General features: G+C 38.4%; 1 protein-coding gene and 1 long non-coding RNA gene across 2 annotated transcripts in view; one reads left to right on the forward strand and one right to left on the reverse strand.

Annotated features, from left to right (window-relative positions):
• The window catches only part of LOC144227925 (uncharacterized), a 119,296-nt gene extending 105,095 nt beyond the window's left edge, over nucleotides 1–14,201 (reverse strand). Inside the window, exons 1-2 of the long non-coding RNA XR_013334072.1 lie at nucleotides 14,138–14,201; nucleotides 12,364–12,454 (exon numbers count right to left, since the gene is read on the reverse strand). This is a non-coding gene — a long non-coding RNA (uncharacterized LOC144227925). The remainder of the gene's footprint in view (nucleotides 1–12,363; nucleotides 12,455–14,137) is intronic.
• Nucleotides 14,202–14,313: 112 nt separating this feature from the next.
• LYPLAL1 (lysophospholipase like 1) overlaps nucleotides 14,314–22,781 on the forward strand; it is a 42,604-nt gene continuing 34,136 nt past the window's right edge. The window contains exons 1-2 of the mRNA XM_077759531.1: nucleotides 14,314–14,432; nucleotides 20,569–20,668. Of these exons, the coding sequence (XP_077615657.1) occupies nucleotides 14,339–14,432; nucleotides 20,569–20,668 (194 nt within the window). The 5' untranslated portion in view covers nucleotides 14,314–14,338. The remainder of the gene's footprint in view (nucleotides 14,433–20,568; nucleotides 20,669–22,781) is intronic.

Below are 22,781 nucleotides of genomic sequence, written 5' to 3' on the forward strand. Positions count from 1 at the left end.
TCCTCCTGAAGGTTTTTCACTGATTGCTCCTCCTTGGCCTAGCCTCTAATTATGGGTCTTTCATAAAATTATTTCTACGTCCTCTTTCTTCCTATTGCTTCTTTTCTCTCAAACTAATTTCTTTGATTCCTGTGGATTCATCATAGGATAAGTCCTATGATTCATCTGATTTCTATACACTGATTACTCTAAAAACTTACTTCCATCCCCAATCTAAACTTTAGACTCATTTCTAGCAGTCACCAAATTTCCACTGACCCCTCAAATAGCCTGCAAAAAGTTGAACTCATTGTTTTCATTTTTCCTATATATTCTTTATCTTTGTGAATAGCCTCACCAGACCACTTAGAGATAGTCATTTGAGACTATTTCAAATACTGCACATCCAGATCCAGTGAGTAACCAGCTCTTAACCCATTCTACCTTTCCAATATGCCCTTACCCCCATCCTGAAAATTAAATTCAGGTAATTCTTGTATTCCCCTAGTCCACTGACAAAGACTTCTTATGAGTCCCTAGAAACCCATTTTCTAAGGAGTCCTTCCCTCTTCAATTTACTCAATATGTCAGCCCTAAAGTTATTCCTATGTTGCCAGAGCTACCTTGTTACATGCATGACCATGTCATTTCTCTATTTAAAAAAATCAACTCTGATCTGAAATATGTTTCTAAACACTAGCCTGTCTTTTGTCTTCCCAAGGTAAAATAAGGTCTACATATAAAGTCTGGTTGAGAAGACCAGTATGTAACTTCTGCCCATGTGGTTTTTATTTGAGAGACGGTTCCTATTTTCTTCTATTGTTCAAAGGACCAGGTGCTATCTATGAAACCATTTCTTCCTCTTTCCAGATGTAATTCCTTCTGCTCCAAAAAGGGTCTCTCCTCATCAGTGGTAACATACCAGCCTGATTTGCCTGCTGTGGAGTTCAGTTGTATCTTACAGCCATGGGTGAAAGATGGATTTGGGGCTTTGGTGGGCTCTTAAAAATGCTTCATTTATTTCTACAGAAAAGTCTTTTCACTTGGCAATAAAATTAATGCCACTTTTAAAACACTGCAATGTCCAGTGTCCTGGCTTTCCATCTGGAATAAGATAATAAGGATTAAAGGAGCTGACTTAATTGAAAATGGCCAGGGATTTTCAGGATTATTTCTGAAGACTTACAATTGTTGCTCTGCATTTTACATGTGCAAACAAAACCATCAGGCCCATTAAAGCTGCTTCCAGTTTCCTCTGACAGCTCACGAAGGCTCTTATTCACCGTCAGTACCAGCCTGGGCATCGTGCAAGTCTTAACACATGTCTCTCCTCCCACCATGGCTGGGATAATTCGAGCATTTTTTTTAAACCTTGTTTAAGATTTGTAAAGGCTGTTCTGGCTTCCAATGTAAAGCATTACTTAGAAGACTGAAAGCCTGATTTTGTGTTGATTTTTAAGCCTTTCGCACAATATAAATATCAAGAGCTTTATCTGAGTTTACTTGTACTGTCTCACTCAAGATGGATCTTAAAAATGCTTTAAGAATCTCCCCCTGGTTTGTCATGTGTTAGGGTGTGTGTGAGAACAGGAAAGAAGAAGCCAAGGATTAAGTTTGTTTATCTTAAAAATTTTAGCTTGTAGTCAATCACTTCATTTTAATGTGCTACATCATCCCACAGTAATTGTTTTAACCCATTTCTGCCTTTCTGTGAAATCAATTTACTTTGTCCTTTCGAAATTGCTCTTCAGAAAACAAGGGACATAAAGATGTGGGGCAATTGTACGAATAATTACATCAAAACCCAACTATTGAAGTACAGTTTGAGCTTATATTTTTCTCTACTGGCTCACCATTTCGAGCGTATTTGTCATGGAAGGCCCTGAGCTATCTATATTTTGCAGGATAGAAAAACACTTAGATTAAATGGGTCAATCAGTTCGTTAACTAATTAATTAATTAACCTATGCTTCACTTGACCCCTGACCTTACATCTGTTTAGGAGAACCAAGCATGATATACTGATAGTCATTTTCATAAGCCATTATTCCATGTTATGGAAGTTTTGTGGAAACAAAAGTCATAAAACTATAATGTCCTTTAAAAAAAAAAAAAAAGACACCTTCCCCCACCTTAAAGAAAAGCTATAAATTTAGGCCAATATAAACTTGTCAGTGTTCTCCCTCTCGGTTTCACACCAGGGCGTGGTGCTACACAGCTGGGGAGCTGAGCTAATAAGTGTTGAAAAATGAAAAATGCTGCTTTATGGCATCACATAAACTGGCAAAAAGATTACTTTTACCTCCACCCCACTTTCGACAAACAAATGCCAAAATGGAGATGCTGTAAGAATGAAACTTTATGGGATTGGACCCATGGGGCAAACAGAATTGTCTTGTGGGATTTTCTTTTTATTGAATACTATATGTAATAAGAAGTGGCCTAACATTTATAAAATCTAATCACTTTTTGTTCCTTTTTGAACCTCAAAGGGGTCATTTCTAGGAAAGCTGTTGGAAATACTGCATAATGATCTATTTATCCAGTAGTGAAACAGGATTATCCCTTTTACAGGGAGACTGAGCTTTTCCCCAACAGTAGAAATACCATAATATGAATGCACAAATTGAGCATTTTGAGGAACATCACATTCAGTAAGTATTTATTAAATAACTATAGTAAAGTTCAAAGAGTGATGCCAAGTACTCTTATGTAACTTACATTAAATAATATAATCAGGATCCATTTGATTTTCTTGGGCTGGTTTGTTTCCTAGCTGATGACCATTTACCCACTCACCCATCGCTCACTCGTCATTCAGTCAACACTCAATCAGCAAACATCTATTGCAAATTTACTATTTCCAACTCATATAGATCTCTTAAGTCATGAGAATTCTGCCATTACAGTGGATCCCCTAAATTTATCATGAGAAAAAAAGCCCTAAATTCAGGGGCTAGAAATCAACTTGGTAGAGACAGAACAAGGTAAGTAAAAAAAGAGAGACGCAAGTCAGGAACATTCCTTCCTTGTACAGAAACGTATTGAACTTCAGTGAAAAAAGGAGGAGAGAGCAGCTCAAGGCCCTATCCTCAGGCTTCTTGGTGTTGTTAAGAGGCCAGTGGCTGGGAATTTCTGATTATAATATTTAAGAAACTGTGGTTGTCTCTTCTACCTATGCCTTCCTGATTTTCTGTACGTAGCAACATTCTCTCTCCTCTGACCTTGCTAAAATTTTGCCTATAACCTTTTTATAGCAATTATTTCATACTTATCTTATAAGTATGTACATCTTTTGTTTCTCTACTAAATATAAGCTCCTAAAGGGTAGGACCAATGTCTTTCATTTACCAACAATATTTAACATAGTACAATGTACATAATCAAATACTCATACCATCAAATAATACTTAATGTAGTCATAAGAAAAGACAAAAAGTGACAATTGAGAAAACGAAAAGGCATCCTTAACATTTAGCAGAGGTACCATTTCAGTTGATTAATAAATAATAGGGTGAAACAAGGGAAATCTGATTACAGCTTTTAAAATATGGAATTACATGAAGAAGCCACTGAAAAGTGACCTTCTTCAAATTCCCAAAAGTATTTCAGTATATTTTGTAGGATATATTTAAGACTACAATTACATGAGCTAAGTCATATTACCATTTTTTGTTTTATAATTTAATAAATGCATCACTGGAGTATTTTCCTCACTAAAAAATGCAAATTCTGCAAATGGCAGATGTTTTTCAAGAATGAATTTATTCCCCTATCATTATTACTACTGAATTACTACTCAGTTTACAATTACATACACCAAGATGGCAAGAATAAGAAGGATTCTGGTTAACTATAGTAGGTTCTAACTACTAACCAGATGGCTATAAAATGTATCTTTTTTCTCATCATCCTGCTGCTATATACTCTGAGCTACAGAAAGGAAAATGTAAGTTCTTTAAGAATACAGAGTTGTAATTCTATCAGTGCTATTAGCGTTCTACCTCACTTAGTTAAGTTTAATGAAAAGTTTCTACTACCAGTCCTAGGGTAATAGTTATTGAGGCTTCAGTATCTGGTTGAACTTTCAGGATGACTAAATATGGGAAGGCAGTTCACCCTACCTCCAGGTCACATCTAGGAAGGAACTGATTCCTGACTTCACTGTGCAAGAGAGATTATTCATTGTTGTTGTTGTTTTTAAGATTTGTTGGACTATTCAGATTTGGAAAGTGGTGAAGATTGGACAATTTTATATTGACATGAGGCATCTGGATATGTGAGTAATCACTGATTTTGTATCACTGACAATGAGGTTTTTTTCCTCCACTTGAATTCAAATGATGGTCATCGCAATAAAACTTCACTGGGCTAGGCACAAAATACTCAAAAGGCTTACGTGAGCTTAAAGTAAATCAACCACAAACAGCAGGGCCTGACAGAACCGCTCTTAGAGCTGCAATAAAGCACTTCTTCAAACAACGTGGGAGGTGGGCAAGAAACTTCAGCAGAAGAACTTGGAATGTAGTAATGTGGAATGTAGTGACATCGTTTGAGGAAAGGATTTAGTCAACCACAGGTCAAAACAGACAATAATTATAAACAATGACAACCTCTGAGAACAATAGCCATACCCACAAATTAAAGTTCTCTCTTCAAAGGGCTTCATTTTAAGCTTCAGATCCCAAAATAATTCCCATGATTAGCATAACCTTTGAATGTAAAGAATGGGGGTTTTTTCTTACTTGTGATATAATTTAAAAGAAAAAAATTTGGTTATTTACAGGATTTGTGTGTCCTTTTTTCCCTTTTGTGGAAGGGAATACAAATATTTTAAATAAAATCCCCAGAGAAGCATCTTGGACTGACCCTATTGGAAGGATCTCAGAGATCTGCGGAACATAGTGAAGAAATGGTTGCTGTTGGGGCACATGGATGGCTCAGTCAGTTAAGTGCCTAAATCTTGATTTCAGCTCAGGTCATGATCTCACAGTTTCAGTTGGAGCCACACATCGGTCTCTGTGCAGAGCTGCTTGGGGTTCGTTCTCTCTCTCTCTCTCTCTCTCTCTCTCTCTCAAACTTAAAAAAAAAGAAATGGTTGCTGTTGAGTACAAAGAGTACGGCTGAACTTTTTCTTCTTTTTTAGGGAGGGAGGGAGGGAGAGGGAGACGGGGAGAGAGAGAGAGAGAGAGAGAATCTTAAGTAGGCTCAGCACAGAGCCTGAGTCGGGACTTAATCCCAGGATGCTGGGATCACAACCTGAGCTGAAATCAAGAGTTGGATGCTCAACTGACTGAGCCACCCAGGCACCCCAATGAACTTTTAATACCACTCTTTGTATTTTCCTTCTCCTTTCCTTACTCAAAAATGAACAAGTCTCCTGAATGATGTTATGAGAGAAACTTGGTGCTTTACAAAGCACAATTTGGAAAAAATGCAAGCACCTTGTGTTTAGAGCCAGAACCATGGGTCAAAATCAAAATTGTATCCTGTGTGAAATAAAATAACCAAGAGATTTCACTTGCTGTGCATTTTTATGTTTTCTGAAAGTTTGCTTTAAAGCAAAGAACATATTTGTTGATACTTCAGTCTTTGCCGTGGTCTACTGAATGTCTTAAGACAATAATGAGGTTGAAGTCTATGTGTGTGTGTGTGTGTGTGTGTGTGTGTGTGTGTCCAAGGAAAATGGGGTTTGCCTTCTCTACTTACATTTTAGTATCTCTTCTCTGAATAAGCAACAAATTGGTGCGACCTATTTCCCTGAGTGGCTTCCAGATGTTAGCCATGTGACTAAACAGAACTCCTCTCTGAGGAAACTGGCAAGAGAGGGGAAATTGTTAGTACATGCAGTGATTTTAATAACTATGAAACAGTTTTTTGCCTATCAGCTCTACCTGCACGATGTAAAAAACCTACCTAAATAGGATACGTTTTTGTGGGGAAGGGGAAGATTTAAATCTGTATAGCATATGTGATCTATTCTTTTGTTGCAAAAAAGAAGTAACTAAATGAAAGCTGATTACTATTTATCTTTTAATGCTTTACTTTTTTAATTTTAGATTTTAAGTCTTCTATACAGGCTTTACAGAATGGGATATACATTCTTATAGACTATGTTAAGATATGGCAAGCCCTTTTAATGTTTTACATAGTCTAGGTAAAAAATTTGCTGTTAAATTGTTTTCAGCTAAAGTTGAACATTGATGCCTTTTACACATCTTTTGTCTGAAGAAAAATAAATAATTCACACTTCTGCAAGTAAAGGTATGTACTGTCTCTGGCTTTCTTAAAATTATATTATTATTATAAGTGTCAGCAGGCTTCATGGGTGGCTTTTCTCACTGAGAAGCATGACATGAGTCAATATTTTTATTAGAGCCAACCCACTTGTCTTCATAAACAAAGTATTATTAATGTTTTTCCATTTAGACTTCAATGTTCTTAAGAAGAATATACAAATTGCTAGAAGAGAGAAATAAACTACTGTGACAAACAGTTTTTCAAAGACCATCATAGGTGGAAATTGAAGCAAGAGGTTGAGATTGTCAATTAAATTTCCCAAAGCCGATATTTAATATATGGTCTTTAAAAATATAAAGTATTGAGTAGATTGCTCATTCATCTTGTACTTTCCCTATTGACACAGCTGTAGTTAATGGGAGTTTTGAACATCCTTTGTCTATTACGCATTCTATACTGACCATGTAAATACAAACCAGTGGAGAATATGGGGAAAAATTAAGTGAAAATTCTTTCTACAAACACACCCATACATGCATAAGCATGTGCGCGCACACACACACACACACACACACACGCACACCCTTTCAGCCTTGCCTTCATGTGAGAAAATAATTTCCAAGAACTTAGCCCAGGGGCAACATTAAGTGGAGGCTCTTTATTGTTGTTAACACTGTGTTTTAGGGCCATAGTTTAGAGCGGAAAGTAGGAAAGGCAGAAAAGTAAATGGTCAGTTGTGCAAATGCTGCTTTTGTCGTGGTTGTGCTTACTGGCGGAGCAGGTGTAAAGCGCACTGGGCTCAATGAAGACTAATGGAAGGAGGAGAAGATAGACAAGTTTTGAAGGGTAAGTAGGCAAGCAAAGGATGGGATAGAGAAAAGTTACTCTTGGCCAAAAGATCAGAATGGGCAAGGCACAGGGACAAGAGGCAGCACAGCACATCTGGAGAAACCCTGGAGTTCAATATCATGAAGAAACAGAACAGGAGGTTAGTTGTCTCTGGAAACAAACAGGGAGCTGAACAGTTTTTCGAAAATTGATTTTGTAAAGTCAAACTTTACATTAGATATTAAAAATATCTTAAAAAACAATTCTGTGAAGAATTCTTTCATATAGTCTAGGCACTGGGAATATAATGGTGAAAAAAATCCAGTTTGTCTTCAAGAAGATCCAAAAAATAGACACTCCCTGAAACATAAATTATACCATATTTAATTTATCCTGGAAATTTGGACTTTGAGATGCATATCATAAGTTCTTAAAATGAAGCATTCCTGTAAAAATGACCCCATTTGCTTGTTTCCAGGCTTGGATTTGCACGAATCATACTAAAGGACAGTATTTTCTAAATAGGATAACTTTCCATCAAGAGTATGTAAGGCAAGACAATCCTTTGGAATGCATAATGAAAATATTAAAGTTTGTGGATATCTTGTTTTTTATCCCATGCTTTTAAATTTCTACTTGTTTTTATGTTTTGTGTCTAATATATCACTAAATAGTTCATCCATATGATTTATAAATAAATAAATATGCACATATAAAATATGACAAAAGACATTTTACTGATAAGGCATATAATGGAAACATTTTGGAGACAATTACTATAGATACTATAGAAGTCAATTGTTTTTCTCGTACCCACTAATGTGGATGACAACGTAACTAGTGTCAGGTAAACAGAGTTCTTTGGTTGAGAGTATAAGGAAAAGCAGCACCTAAAAGCCTTGTTTAGGGGCACCTCAGTGGCTCAGTCAGTTAAGTTTCTGACTCCAGCCAGGTCATAATCTCATGGTTCATGAATTTGAGCCCTGTGTCAGGCCCTGTGCTGACAGCTCAGAGCCTGGAACCTGCTTCAGATTCTGTGTCTTCATCTCTCTCTGCCCTTACCCCACCCACGCTCTGTGTCTGTCTGTCTGTCTCTCTCTCTCTCTCCCCAAAAAAATGAATAAACATTTAAAAAAATTTAAGCCTTGTTTTTTGGGAATTTGAATGAAACTGTGGCCATTAACCATATGTGATGTTCCTTTCAAAAATATACAAGCATGAAGGAGGGTCATGCCTGAGATCCATAAATTTGTAGGGAGTCATTTGATGGGTTTACAATACCTCTAAAGTGCATCCAAACTGGTGTGTGAGTTTGTGTGTGTGTGTGTGTGGGGGGGGGTGTATTGGCATCCCTTTCTTTTGAAATAGTCTATAATTTTAATCTGAATTTTATTTTATTTTTTTATTTTTTTTTAAATTTTTAATGTTTTTTTAAATTTATTTCTAGGAGAGAGAGAGAGACAGCGTGAGCAGGGGAGGGTCAGAGAGAGAGGGAGTCACAGACTGAAACAGGCTCCGGGCTCTGAGCTGGCAGTCAGCACAGAGCCCGACGCGGGGCTCGAACCCACGAACCGTGAGATCATGACCTCAGCGAAAGTCGGACGCTTAACCGACTAAGCCACCCAGGCGCCCCTAATCTGAATTTTAAAAGACACCATGAACATACCCTTATCATCCTCACCATCATTGAATTAATAGACTTGCTATAGAACAATATCTTTTCTTCATGAGCTGGCTGACTTCAGTGCTCCAATCACACATGTCAATGTTAAGTGACTGGCTTTCCCGGATTATGGCTCTTTGTTTGCCTTGTCCTTTATGACCTAGCTCTTCTTTTCACTAAGGGTCATGTCAGTTTTATCTGATTCCCACCACAAGATTTCTTGACAGTGGGCTTTGTTTTTCAAAGAATTCTGCTTCCTAAATGAAGGTGGAAACCAGTCTTAATATTGTGATCCTGGCCCTGGCTTTGTCTCCTCCAAGTCTTGGCCCATTCACCTCTAGCTCCTTCTGGAAACTGCCAATATGGCCAATGACATTATGGCAGGGGTGGGAGAAATATAGAATTTCACCCTTTATTCACTCTTTTTCTTCTAAATATAAGTCAATTGAAAGCATAATTTAATTCCAACAAGTAATACTTATAATTTTTTGTGGGTATTCCAGGAGAATACAAAGATGAATAATATAGTTCTTGCCCTTAAGAAATTGCAACTTACTAGGTGACAGGGCAAGCAGGGTAAGTATTCAAACTTAGGTTTCCTACCTCAAACCCACTGCACCTTCCACCACAGAACACTCACAATTTTGTCTATAATTAGTTTGGAATTGTGTGTGGGTTTTCAGATTTTCAACATATATGTATATCCTGAACGCAGTCCACTTTGGAATAAGTTGCATATACTTTTTAGATTGAAAGATTGATTTTGTATTATTTGATTACCTTTTTAAAATATCCTTTTTGACTCTCTTTTGCCTACTGGCTTTTACTGAACAACAAGGAAAAAGTAAGAAGAGAAGTAAGGGTGCTAAGTCAGTCACACAAGGAAGGAGGACAATTATAATTCCTGATCTTTCTGATACTACTAAATAGGAGTTTGTGCAGTACAATTAGGAGTTTTGATCCATAATTTTATGAGCAGAATTAAATATAAGAAGTATATGTTTTATAATACTAAGTGTTCTATATTTAAACTTCCATGATCCTAGAATCGTAGAATTTATAAGCTTATCAAGCCCTACTCCCTTATTTCACAGTTGGAGAAACATATTCAAAAGATTAAATGGCCTATTTAATGTCATCTTTTTATTCCTAAAGCTGGTAGAAGAACTTGTTAGTGTCATTTCAATATGCTTTTTATTGTATACTATTACGATTACATAATATAGTTCGTCTTCTCTTAACTGAATGTATCAGGATATAGATGTTCAGACTGTATTGATACAGAAATTGCTCTTTTTGCTTCACTTCCCCTTCTACTTAATAGATGTATGGGATCCAACAGTCCCCTCAGCAAATGGGAGGGTCTGAAGATTTAACCTTCACCACCCTCAAGGAAACAGGATCTGGTTAGGAGTTGCTAATAGTTATTGTTCTGAATTTGAAGAGCTATCAAGGTCTACTGAAGGAGAACAAAGAATGGATTCTAGAGTACAAAGGCAATATGAAGATCAATGGAGGGACCCCAAGACTACTATAAGGACTTAGAGAAAGTTGATTAAGAAATAATTCCAGAGAGTAGCCTGGGAATATGAGACCTGGTCAGGGGAGGTGCTCCAAAGGGAGAAAATCCCTTTTCAAACAAGAGTCATATAACAATGCAAATAACATGTTCCAGTATCCAGGCATTTGTACTGACCACCCAGCCTATGTTCAAAGGAGGAACTTCCACAGTCTTCACCCTGGGGCTCCACACTGTTTTGGTGGGAATTACTTTGACTGTTAATAGTGCAGCAGAAGCTATAAGTACCCATGCTCCAAAACTATATTTGGTCCATATTTAAGTGACTCATGTGTCCACCTCCCCAGTGCTAACTCAGCCTAGCTCACAATGCTCCAGGTAACCCATCTATGCCATGCATATCTAGGAGGAGTAGTGGGATGAAGTAGGGAGACTCCTCTCATCTGTACCTAAAAGGACTGTATCTAGAATGACAAATGCAAGTTGAAACTCTCTAGAACTGAGGTGATGGCTATATTAAAGTTTATACACTCATGTAACGGTTTCATTCTAAAGAGTTTAGTTTTGCTGTTTTATAAGATATTTATAAGATACTTAAGTTTTTTCCTAGTTTTTCTTCCATAAATGGATATAAAGGACCTTACTTCGTTAATATATAAAATTTAAAACTTATCTACCACTGAGCCATTTTGTTTAATGTGTATGTATTATTTATGCTCATGTGCTTCTCTGTCCCTTTAAATAATTCAACAAATAAAAAATGGAGGGGATACAATTTGATGCTCAAGACTGAGGAAAACAAGATGCGTAACTGTGTATTGTCTGCATGACTAATGTGAGCTTACTTAACTGTAATCATTTGAAAGTACCCAATGTATTATACTCTCAGTGACTAATCTTGCAACCATGTTTTTAAAGCCAACAAGTGTCCCCTAAAGAACTTCTAAGCACACAGGAAAGAGCAAATTTCAGAAGATATTAAAACTCTACAAAAAGGGAGATTATTTTTTGCTTTATTTTGTTTACTAGATTTTTTTTTTAGTTTAGACAATGAAGTTACCAAAAACAGGGTACATCAATAATGGCCATATAGACCATCTGAGAGCAAATGAGTAACAACAACAGATTAAGAGATACACAAAGAGTAAAAGAATGCTTGAATAAAAATCTTGCAGGGAGAATTTTTCCCCCAAGTTCAATAGGGCAATGGATCCACCGTAAAAGAAGCAAACAACCATCCTGAAACTTAATTACATTTCAAAGTAGTGCAGCTACATGAAAGGAACAAAACGTTTTTGTTCAATAGTTTGCCTACCAGATGGCATTTCTAAATATAGTAATCTAAAACCTTCTGTTTGTTCTATAAATAAAGATGAAAGGAATAGCAATAATATCTAAGCATTTAAATCACTGGGAATAAAACAGCACTTTGATTAGGTTTAGAAAAATCTGGTTTATTCTCATAATGATCCTGAATCTGTGAAGGTTCAAGTTCTAGGTGAAACTCAGAATCCCAGCCTTCCAGTATTGCTCTTCTATCTGCTCAAAATGGTTTTCATTCAGGTAGAGGAACCAACCAGGAACTAACACCAGGAGGCGTGGGGAAATCTGAAAACATAAGGACTCCTAATCTTTGGACTCTAAATGGCTACCATCCAAATACCAGAAGTATTTTGGGGCTTGTTGGGAGGGGGAGGTTGTTTCGTTTTTGAATTAAAAGAGTTGGAGTATGTCCTGTCTTATTTTTGTGAGGGAATGTGTAAATGTGTAACAGTTAAAGACCTGGACTTTGGAGTCAGGCTCACTCCGTGAGCCCAGGTTTTACAGATGAATGGTAGCATGCTCAGGTCTTTACCTCTGTGAGCATCACTGGCAGAAACAGACAGCAACATACAGACTCTTATGGGAATTTAGTTATGACAGCACTTGGCACCCTACTGAGTCCCAGTGAATTTCAGCTGTTCAGTATCACCATTAACAATAGTAATATAGCTATATTACATTGGCTATATTAGCTGCATGACACTAGCAAGTAATTTTGCTTCTGGTTTTCTGTGATCTCGAAGAATAAGACGATGCACAGCCAGGTTGTCTGGCAGTAATAGAGTTCAAAGAGTAGAACTCAAAGCCTTACCTGGCACATCTCCACTGTCTCCGAGTATAACTGCCCTCTTCTCACCGGTAGCTCTTGAAAGTTACTGAGAATTCATGTGGGGAAGGCAAGCCTAAAGACAGAAGTACCTTTTAAAAATTGGTCATCAGAGGTCAGTCCATCCCAGTCTGTCCTCTCTAATGACTTCATTCTCAGTACTCTCAGCTGACGATCTATAGTTTTTAGTGAAATGACTCAGAGGTCCTTTTGCATCTGGTCAACTCAAGGCATGTAGGACCATTCCCATGGACAGCATTGGTCCAACACTGTGATAGCATAGAACTTGGCAACTGGCTCATGATGTTAAGCAACCTAGTCACTTGGGAGTAGAGTATGTACCATGAACAAATAAAAGGTAATTCGTAATTGCTTGAATATGATGCAAACTACAACGAATGGAAAGCTGGTGTTTAATGGCACTTAAAGTTCCACTGGGCTGTTTGTTGAATTTTACATGAGGAAAGAGCCACTTGCTGGGTCTACTGACTTCAATATTAGAAGATGTCTATGGTTAGGACTTTGTATAGAAGGTAATACCATTTGTTTTTAGTATTTTAAAAATTGTGATGGAACACTTGGGTCGCTCAGTCGGTTGGGCATCCAGCTTCAGCTCAGGTCATGATCTCATGGCTCATAGGTTCAAGCCTTGCGTTGGGCTCTGTGCTGACAGCTTGGAGCCTGGAACCTGCTTCAAATTCTGTCTCCCTGGTTCTCTCCCCCTCCCCCACTCACACTCTGTCTCTCTTTCCTTCAAAAATAAATAAACATAAAAAAATTTTTTTGAATTGTGATAAAATGTACATAACACAAAATTTACCATTTTAACCATTTTTAATGTAGAATTCAGTGACAGTAAGTACATTCACAATGTTTTACAACCGTCATCACTATTTCCAGAAAATTTCCATCATCCCAAACTGAAACTCTACACCCATTTAACCATATCTCCCTATTCCTCCTTCCCCTCTGCTTTTAGTAATCGCTACTCTACTTTCTGTCTTTAGGAATTTCCTACTCTAGATATCTCATCTAAGTGGAAGCATACAATATTTGTCTTTCTGTGTCTGGCTTATTTCAATTGGCTTACTGTTCTCAAGGTTCATGTATGCTGTACCATGTATCAGAACTACATTCCTTTTTAAGGCTGAATAGTATTCCATCATAGGTATTCCATGTTACGTCTATACATTTTGTTTCCCATTCATCCATTGACGGCCATTGGGGTTGCTTCCACCTTTTGGCTTTTGTGAATAATGAACACTGGTGTACAAATTATTGGTCTGAGCTCATGCTTTCATTTCTTTTACATGTATAACTAAAAGGAGAATCGCTAGCTCATATGGTAATTGTTTAACTTTTTGAAGAAAAACTAAACTGTTTCCAGAGCTGCTGCACCATTTTTACATTCCTATCAGCATGTGTCAGGATTCCAGTTTCTCCACATCACCACCAATACTTATTTTGTTTTTCTAATAATAACCATCTTAATAGGTGTGAAAGGGTATGCCCTTAGATCTGCTGTGTAAACTATTTTTTAAAACTACAGAGTTATTATATAGTTGTCTTATTTGTATATAAAAAGTTACACACATCCTGTTCAAGGCCCAAATAAGGTAAAGTAGGATTGCATCTGCCAAATTTTGAACAGAAGAACACCACTGTTTCTCCAAATAAGAAGGCAATCCTTAATTTTAGGACTGCAGCTAAAAATCCTACAGCAAATAACTATACCCATTAGGCTTAGCGAAGCTGTCACCTTTACAATACCACCATCGGCAAAACCCAAAACGCTCGGGGAAGGAAGACACGCCTCAGATTTGAAGGAGAAGCGGGACAGCACCAGCCCTACCGCGCAGGCGCGTCTCCAGGCGCGCTCCCTGCGCGCCTGCGCGCCTGCGTGCGCGGGCCCGCGGGACGGCGGAGGGGCGGGGCCCACGAAACTACGCGGGCGGCAGCGATGGCGGCTGCGTCGTGTTCAGTTCGGGTGCAGCGTTGCATGGTGTCACCAGCTGGGAGGCACAGCGCCTCGCTGATCTTCCTGCACGGCTCAGGTGGATTACAGTTTTACGTCCTAGTTTTCTGCTTGGGAATGAGTCGTCCTCCCTTCGGGTCCCCCGTTGTTGCCCTAGTGGAGGAAGAGCTGGGCCCCAGTGGGGCTGGACTCGGAAAGGGCGACCCTCCCTTCTCTAGCCCTGTGGCCTGGGACACACGGGCCTGGTAATCTGTCCCCAGCGTTCCCCACCGTGTGCTCTCTTTTCCTGTCTTGTGGTCACTGGCCCACCGCCCTCGCTGAGGGCCCCTGTGTCCTGCCTCGCGGCCATCCCTCTCCATCTGCAGTATACTCTCCATTGCAACCCTTGCTACTCACCCCAACCCCCACCATTGCTTTCCCTCAAGCTTAAACAGAGCAAGTTAGTAAGGTAAGTTCTCTGCTAGAGACAAATAAATTATTTAGTTCTTTCCAGGGCCAGCTATTAGTGCTTTGGGTTTTCAGCCGCAGTGGATTGTTTGCCATTGCTTTTCTCTTTCCAGTCTCCCAGACTACTGTAGACATTTCAGACAGTTAACTTAATATTTATTATGCCCTTTCTGTGAGGCACTGTGCCAGGGCTGCAGTGCCTTTCTCCCTTTCTTATTCCTGCTCCTCCTTTCTTTTTTCCTCGTTCCCTCACTTGTCATTAAGCTCCCAAGACACAGCACAGAGTCAACTCTCAGTCCCAGGGGTAGACATTCTCCTTGCCCTGCCCTCCCATCGTGGCGTGTGCTTTATTCGGTATAGCATTTCTTACACTCATCTGTAATTACTTCTGTCTGTCTGTCTCCCTTCACTTTCCCTTCCTCAAGAGTAAGGACCCTTGTTTTAATCTTTGCATCCCTAGTGCTTGGCCCAGGGTAAGTTCTTGGGAAATATTTTTTAAAGAAATGAGATGCAGCCGGTGTCCTCAGGGCGCCTACCTAAAGTTAAAAACAAAAACAATTCAATTAGTTTGAGTCAGCAGTGGACGGGAGATCACAAGATGGTACATGATTTACTGCCAAGAGAATTGTAAGGAAAAAACTGTGGTTAGGCATATTAAGGCATTTGGAAGATGAAGAGCTTGTCAGATTTGACCGAGAACGTGGGCTTTGAGCTGAGACTTCGGTAGGCGTAAAGAGATGGTGATTGGTTAGTGGAGGGAATTGGATAGTGGAGGGGATTGAAAAGGTACCCCGGGTGGAGACCTGGAAATGGGCACTTGTGGGAAGTATTCTCATTTTAAAAATGAGTCCCAGTAGGCTGAACAGTTTGCCCAGGGTCACTTGGCTATCACTGTGAGTGGTAATGGGATTAAAATTCGCACTCAGATCTTTCTGACTTCAAAAGGGGTGACGTGGAAAAACTCTAAGCTAGGATGTATCATTTTGGAAATGGGAAGAAACCGGCCAAACATGTTGCAAGGGAAAGCCTTGGCTGCTGAAATATATTTAGAAGGTGAGGGGAGGTGTCCAAGAGCACACCAATGCTTTACAATTAAGAGACTGTTACTGGTACTATTTTGGGCTCCAAGTGTGTTCATTTATAAGTATCCAGAAATTCCCCAATACCATAGTTTTTTTAATAAATAAGTTTAATTAGTTCATAATATTTTTAGGAAATACTTCTAGACATTTCTTTTTTCCCTGGGTCGCTTTGCTTAACGTCTATCCTTACTCTTTTCAATTTCAAATTACTGACATTTTTTTAAATTGTAAACCCAGACTCGTACAATATAAAAGTGTATATTTTTTCCTTTGTACTTGGGAACAAAGAATATATCCAAAGAATTCTGCTAATTATGCAAATATAATGCAATTCCTATATAGTTAGAGTTCCATTGTAGTAAGTAAAACCCTTATTGAAAGTATGATTTTATATATTAGACTTAGACTTTACTATTTGTGGTCATGTTATAGGAGATATTTGGGTTCTGGTTAATATAAATATGGGCAAACCAATTTTAACAGTTTTACCTGGCTCTTAGATTAAAGTGCCAGCTTTTTAAAAAGCAAACCTTGTGAGTGGATGAATGATGTTGCTTTGTGGTGTTAAGTTTTGCTTTTTAAGATTGACTAGGTGGATTTAGAGGCATTTTTAAAAAAATTTAAAAGTCTGACGTTCTCCTCTAGGATACAATAGTGGTAGAACATATGGGAATGTGAGTAATACACAGCCAGATTAATTTGAACCTTTCCTACTCCTAAAACACAAAAGAAGTACGGTCTTTCAGGATGATAAACACAAATAATAGTTTAATTAGCTTTGTTTAGTTTCCCGGGTTAGATTAATTCACTCGGTTGTAAGCCTCTTTAGAACACTATGGTTCTTCTTTTAATGGTATTTATACTTGTAGTTACTTAATTTAAGGTCTGTATTCCACACTGGGCTATGCGGTTCACGCCCAAACCATGCACACCTTGCATTTTGAGTTGGCTTTTAGTAAAGTCACCAGTAACCTCTGTGTTGCTAAATGAGATGAACATTTTCTTATCTCAACTGTTAGCAGCTTCAGCATTCTTTTTTTTTTTTTTTTTAAAGAAGAGTAAGGCCAGTATGGGAAGCAACTATTAAAATTTTTTAAATGTTTATTTATTTTTGAGACAGAGAGAGGCAGAGACCAGCAGAGGAAGGGCAGAGAGAGAGGGAGAGACAGAATCCGAAGCAGGCTCCAGGCTCTGAGCTGTCAGCTCAGAACCCAGTGCTGGGCTCTAACCCACCAACTGTGAGATCGTGACCTGAGATAAGTCAAGGAGGCTTAACCCACTGAGCCAGCCAGGTGCCTCATCAGCATTGTTCTTGTAACACTTTCTTGGTTCTTTCTACCTGTTTGCTTCTTCTGGTTTATTTTGCAGACTTATTCTCTTCTATCCATTAATTTTGGGGTTCCTCAAAATTTGGTCCTATGTCCTTGTTTTCATTTTGCATTTTTCTCCCCAGCTAATGTGCATATATGCCCAAGGATTCTGTTTTTTCCTCATTACGGTGGCATATATGTGCATCTCTTTTTCAAGTTTTCTTTGAGCTCTGGACATGTTTATCCAATGGCCTAATAATCCCTCATTCATTAATCCATTCATTCAAGAAATACCTATTATATGGCCACTGTGCAAGGCACTTTTCTAGGCTCCAGGCATATAGTAATGAAAACAAACAAAATTCCCTGCTCTTGTGGAATTTACATTCCAGTGGAGGAAATATTATGTAGTGAGTGGATAGTAGTAAAGTTTATAGAAGAAAAAGAAAGCAGGACAGGAAGGATGGGAGGTGGGGGGGGGGGCGCGGTGATAATTTTAGATAAGGTGGTCAGAGTAAGTCTCAAACGATGCTGACACTTCAGAAGTTAGACTTGAGTGAAACAGTCATTTAGATGTTGGGTGAGACTTGCAGACATGGGAAAAGCCAGGAGAGAGGCCCTGAGGTAGATTCCCTGATGTGGAACAGCAGTCAGGCGTGTGTGTCACGAGTGAGAGGAGTAGGCCAGGGTATCCAGAAGGGCACTGGCACAGGTGGTGTGGGGCAGGGGTTGGCAAACTTTCTGTAAAAGCTCGGGTAGCAACCACTATAGCTTTTGTGGACCACATATGGCTTCTTTGACATTTTTTTTCGGCTTCGCTTTCCTTTTCTCCTTTCTTTTCCTTTATTTCTTTAATGACTCTTTAAAAATGTAAAAATTTGGGAAGCCTGGGTGGCTCAGTTGGTTAAGTGTCCAACTTTTGATTTTGGCTCAGGTCATGATCTCGTGGTTCCTGAGATCAAGGTCTGCATCAGGCTCTGACCTGACAGCGTGGAGCCTGCTTGGGATTCTCACTCTCTCCTTCTGCTCCCCTGTTGGTTGTTCTGTCTCTCTCTGGCTCTCTCAAAATAAATAAAATAAACTTTAAAAAACGTAAAAGTTGTTCTTAGCTTATGGTTTTTGTCTTCCAGCTGGCTATAGTTTGCTCAACCCCTGGTAGAGGACCTTGTGTGCATTCTGAAGAGGTACCTCACACTCAGCGAGTATAGACCTGCTGATTGATGCGTTTCCTATCTCAGTGTGTAGTTCCATTGCTCACTCGGTTATCCTGGCCAAAACCTTGAAACCATCATCCTTGAAGCCCTCATGGACCACCTCATAACTAATATCTAATGTCGATGTCTGTTAATTTTATCTCCTGAGTATCCGTACGTTTCGTTGCTAGAACCCTAACTTAAGCATCGGTCACCTGAACAGTAGCCTCATCATTGATCTCCCCAAACCCACTTTTGTCCCTCCCTTCTGTCTTCACACAGCTGCCTTTTGTCCCTCCCTTAGAAGATGGTCACTTTCTGCCAAAAAGGAGCTCCGAGCTCTGAGGATTCCTCTCGCCTCATCTCATACTCCCTGCTGTTTCTCTCAGCTCTTAGAGGTTATCCTGCTCCTTCCTGTGAAGAAACTTAGCATTTGCCATATACTGTCCGAGATGCTCTTTCCTTGTGCCCTTCACTTTTCACCAGCCTGTAGACCTTTTTTTTTTTTTTAAATGTTTTTATTTATTTCTGAGAGAGAGAGACAGCATGAACAGGGGAGGGTCAGAGAGAGAGGGAGACACAGAATCCGAAACAGGCTCCAGGCTCTGAGCTGTCAGCACAGAGCCCGACGTGGGGCCTGAACCCACGAACTGTGAGATCATGACCTGAGCCCAAGTCGGACACTTAACCAGGTGAGCCACCCAGGTGCCCCACCAGCCTGTAGATCTTAAAACCTTGTGTCGGCTTGTGTCAGTGTGTGCGAGGCATTAAGTGAAGAAATAACTTAGTGGATAAAGTGCAAAATGAACTTGTTTTGCAGAGCTTACATTCTAGTAACGTTATCCCCGAACTCCTTCGCTGGGCCCATTCTGCGTATCATAAACCCTGGCAGCACCTAGTGTCTCATCCTTACAGTGGGCGGTTACATTTGTCTTTAATATTTACGTGTGATTATTTGACTAATGTGTGCTCCTCACAATAAACTCTGTACTCAGTGAGAGGAGGGACTCTTCTTCCTCATCTTGTTCTCACTGCCTGACACAGTAATGTGTATTCATAGGTGTATTTTTTTTTTAATATTTTTATTTATTTCTAGGAGAGAGAGAGAGACAGCGTGAGCAGGGGAGGGTCAGAGAGAGAGGGAGTCACAGACTGAAACAGGCTCCAGGCTTTGAGCTGGCAGTCAGCACAGAGCACGATATGGGGCTCGAACCCACGAACCGCGAGATCATGACCTAAGCGAAAGTCGGACGCTTAACCGACCAAGCCACCCAGGCGCCCCCATAGGTGTATTTTGAATTGATGTCTTAGTGAACGGATTTTAAAAAAGTTAAAAGTTGTTCACATTTAAAATTTCCTCTTCAGGAAAGTTTTACAGAAGATGGACCTATATTTCCTTCCATTTTTTTTTTTTTTAATGTTTTATTTATTTCTAGGAGAGAGAGAGACAGCGTGAGCAGGGGAGGGTCAGAGAGAGAGGGAGTCACAGACTGAAACAGGCTCCAGGCTCTGAGCTGGCAGTCAGCACAGAGCCTGACGCGGGGCTCGAACCCACGAACCGCGAGATCATGACCTAAGCGAAAGTCGGACGCTTAACCGACTAAGCCACCCAGGCGCCCCATACCTTAATTCTTGCATGGATTTTGGTTATTTTTCAGCCTTTGGGTGTATAGTCATTATTTTACATCATGTAAACAGGTTATCAAAATTAAATTTAGATTTCTTCACGTTAAAAATGAAAGTGCTAAATATCCCTTTTGATAGATTTTATTATTTTAACCAGGAAAAGTGTTTTAGGTTATTCCAACTACAAAAGTTTATATGCACTTTAGAAATTTGCTATTTTTGAGGTTAAAAAATGACTTTAAAATCAGATACAAAAGAAGTTTTTAAGAGAAACTAATTTACTTTATGTATTTGTTCCTGTTATACTTTTAAACAGAGGAGAAACTTAAAACTCATAAAGTGATCAGTGCTGAAGTTAGGAGTAAGATAATCTAAATTATTTGTAACTATCAATTAATTCATGTTGATAAATTAGTTTCGGTGCAGTTATTTTTATTTATGGAGATTTTTTTTTATTCCTTGTTGCAACCTCTGTGTGATATGAGAGTTAGAGACTGCTTTTAAATACACTTGTTGTCAAAATGTTTTATCTTAACCTAGATTTTGTGATCCATCAGGTGATTCTGGACAAGGACTGAGAACATGGATCAAGCAGGTTTTAAATCAAGATTTAACATTCCAACACATAAAAATTATTTATCCAACAGCTCCTCCCAGGTATGCAGTAATTTATCTCACTTCTCAGTATAACTGTAGCATAAAATGTATATAAATAGATGTACCAGCTAAATGTTCTTTAAACTTGTGTTTTTAAAGTATTTTGAATTGGGGTACCTTTTTTCCAGAACTGTTGTTTTTTTTTTCCAAGTTCATGATTCAGCCAAGTTTTGTTAGATGAGTAATTTATTCCCTCTTTGTAAAGCATTCTCTGAGCTTTGAACTTAAACTTTGTCCTAATGAACAGTCTCCTGAACTCTGCTTCCTCTAGCCCTGGAGATTACTATTGTTCAGATTCTCTTTTTCCCTTCATTTATCCCAAAAAGAAACTAATAACTTCAAGAAGCATAAACTTTCTAACAATTTAGTTGTGCCACAGTTCATAATCCCTGGAAAAGGGTTTTGTGGCATTGTTGCTACACTTAAAAAGATTTGGCAACAATGTTCTTTGAATCAGTAAACCAGAATAGGAATGTGGAGTTGACTACTTAATAAATAGTTAGATTATTATAGATGTGTTTAACAAAATGCACAGTCATGAGATTGGTATAGTTTTGAAGTTAAACTGCTTTTTATAATTATTAAATTGGCATCTCCATAAGCTTTTATTCTGAGCACATGCTTTAAACTGAGGTTTATAAATAAATTTTTGGGTAAGCAAAATAATGTGCTGAGTTATACAACCCCTGATTTCTCTATCTGTTCTTGATTTATTCTTATTAATGACACTGTGTGCTTATGCAAATGTGATTTTTATTTTTCTGTTAAGCTAGTGTTAAGGAGAATCAGAACCAGAAGTTCAAGGACCTTTTTGAATGCAGTTAAGATTTTACTTACCTCAGTTGATAGAATTGAAAATGGTAGAACAATATAAAGATAATTTTGTTGCAAAACCTAAGATTCAAAAAAAGATATTTTAATATAATTTTAGAGGAGTTCAGTAGTTTGATAGTGCAAATGAAAAGCCTATGACCAGGGTGCCTGGGTGGCTCAGTTGTTTGAGCATCCTACTCTTCTTTTGTTTTGTTTTGTTTTTATTTTTTTCTGAGAGAGAGAGAGAGAGAGACAGCATGAGCAGGGGAGGATCAGAGAAAGAGGGAGACACAGAATATGAAAGAGGCTCCAGGGGCTTGAACCCACGAACCGTGAGATCATGACCTGAGCTGAAGTAGGACGCTTGCTTAACCGACTGAGCCACCCAGGTGCCCCATTGAGCATCCTACTCTTGATTCAGCTCAAGTCACAATCTCATGTTTGTAAGATCCAGCCCTGCATCAGGCTCTGCACTGACAGCATGAAGCATGCTTGGAATTCTCTCTCTCTCTCTCTCTCTCAAAATGAATAAACATTAAAAAAAAAAAAAAAGAATGAATGACCAAGAGGTTATTTTTGTGCTGTAAGTTGAATGTCTTTGAAACGTCAAAAGAGTTTGTTATTTGCTATTGGTTTGTAGTGAAGTTGGGAAAGAGAAAGACAATGGTATTCCTGTGGAGACAGGAGAGATAAGTTCATTTCAGCCTAAATATAAGCATAATTGATAAAATTGAATGGAAGATCATTGGAAACAGATTCTAGAATCAGCACTTTTCAGCTTATGAATTTATATCATCACCAGTTTTGATACACATTACAGACCAGTGTATCTCAGACTTTAGGCCAGAAATATTTCTGAGAATCCAGAAGTCTCAGTATGCTTTAAGTATTGTTTGTGGGTGCTGTTGTGTTTAAGTAAAATATAAAATCACTGAAATATTTCACTGAATTCTTAGTAACTTTTGGTATTATATATCTTCATAGTCAAGTACATATTGGGACAGATCGTCAAACATTTTAGACCATGCTAACCATGAAGTATAATATGAGCTACATATGTAAATTTAAATTTTCTTGGTACCACATTAAAAAAGGAAAAAGAAATAAGTAAATTAATTTTAATATATTTTATTTAACCCACTATATCCAGAATATTATAATTAAAACATGTAATCACTATAAAATTATTAAAGTGATAATTTGCATTCTTTTGTTCATTCTAAATCATTGAAATCTGATGTATATTTTACATGGGCAACACATCTCAGTTTGGATGCTGATCAATTAATTAAATTTACAT

The sequence above is a fragment of the Crocuta crocuta genome, unplaced genomic scaffold (genome assembly GCF_008692635.1).
Source record: "Crocuta crocuta isolate KB4526 unplaced genomic scaffold, BGI_CrCroc_1.0 scaffold556, whole genome shotgun sequence".
NCBI classification, from domain to species: Eukaryota; Metazoa; Chordata; class Mammalia; order Carnivora; family Hyaenidae; genus Crocuta; species Crocuta crocuta.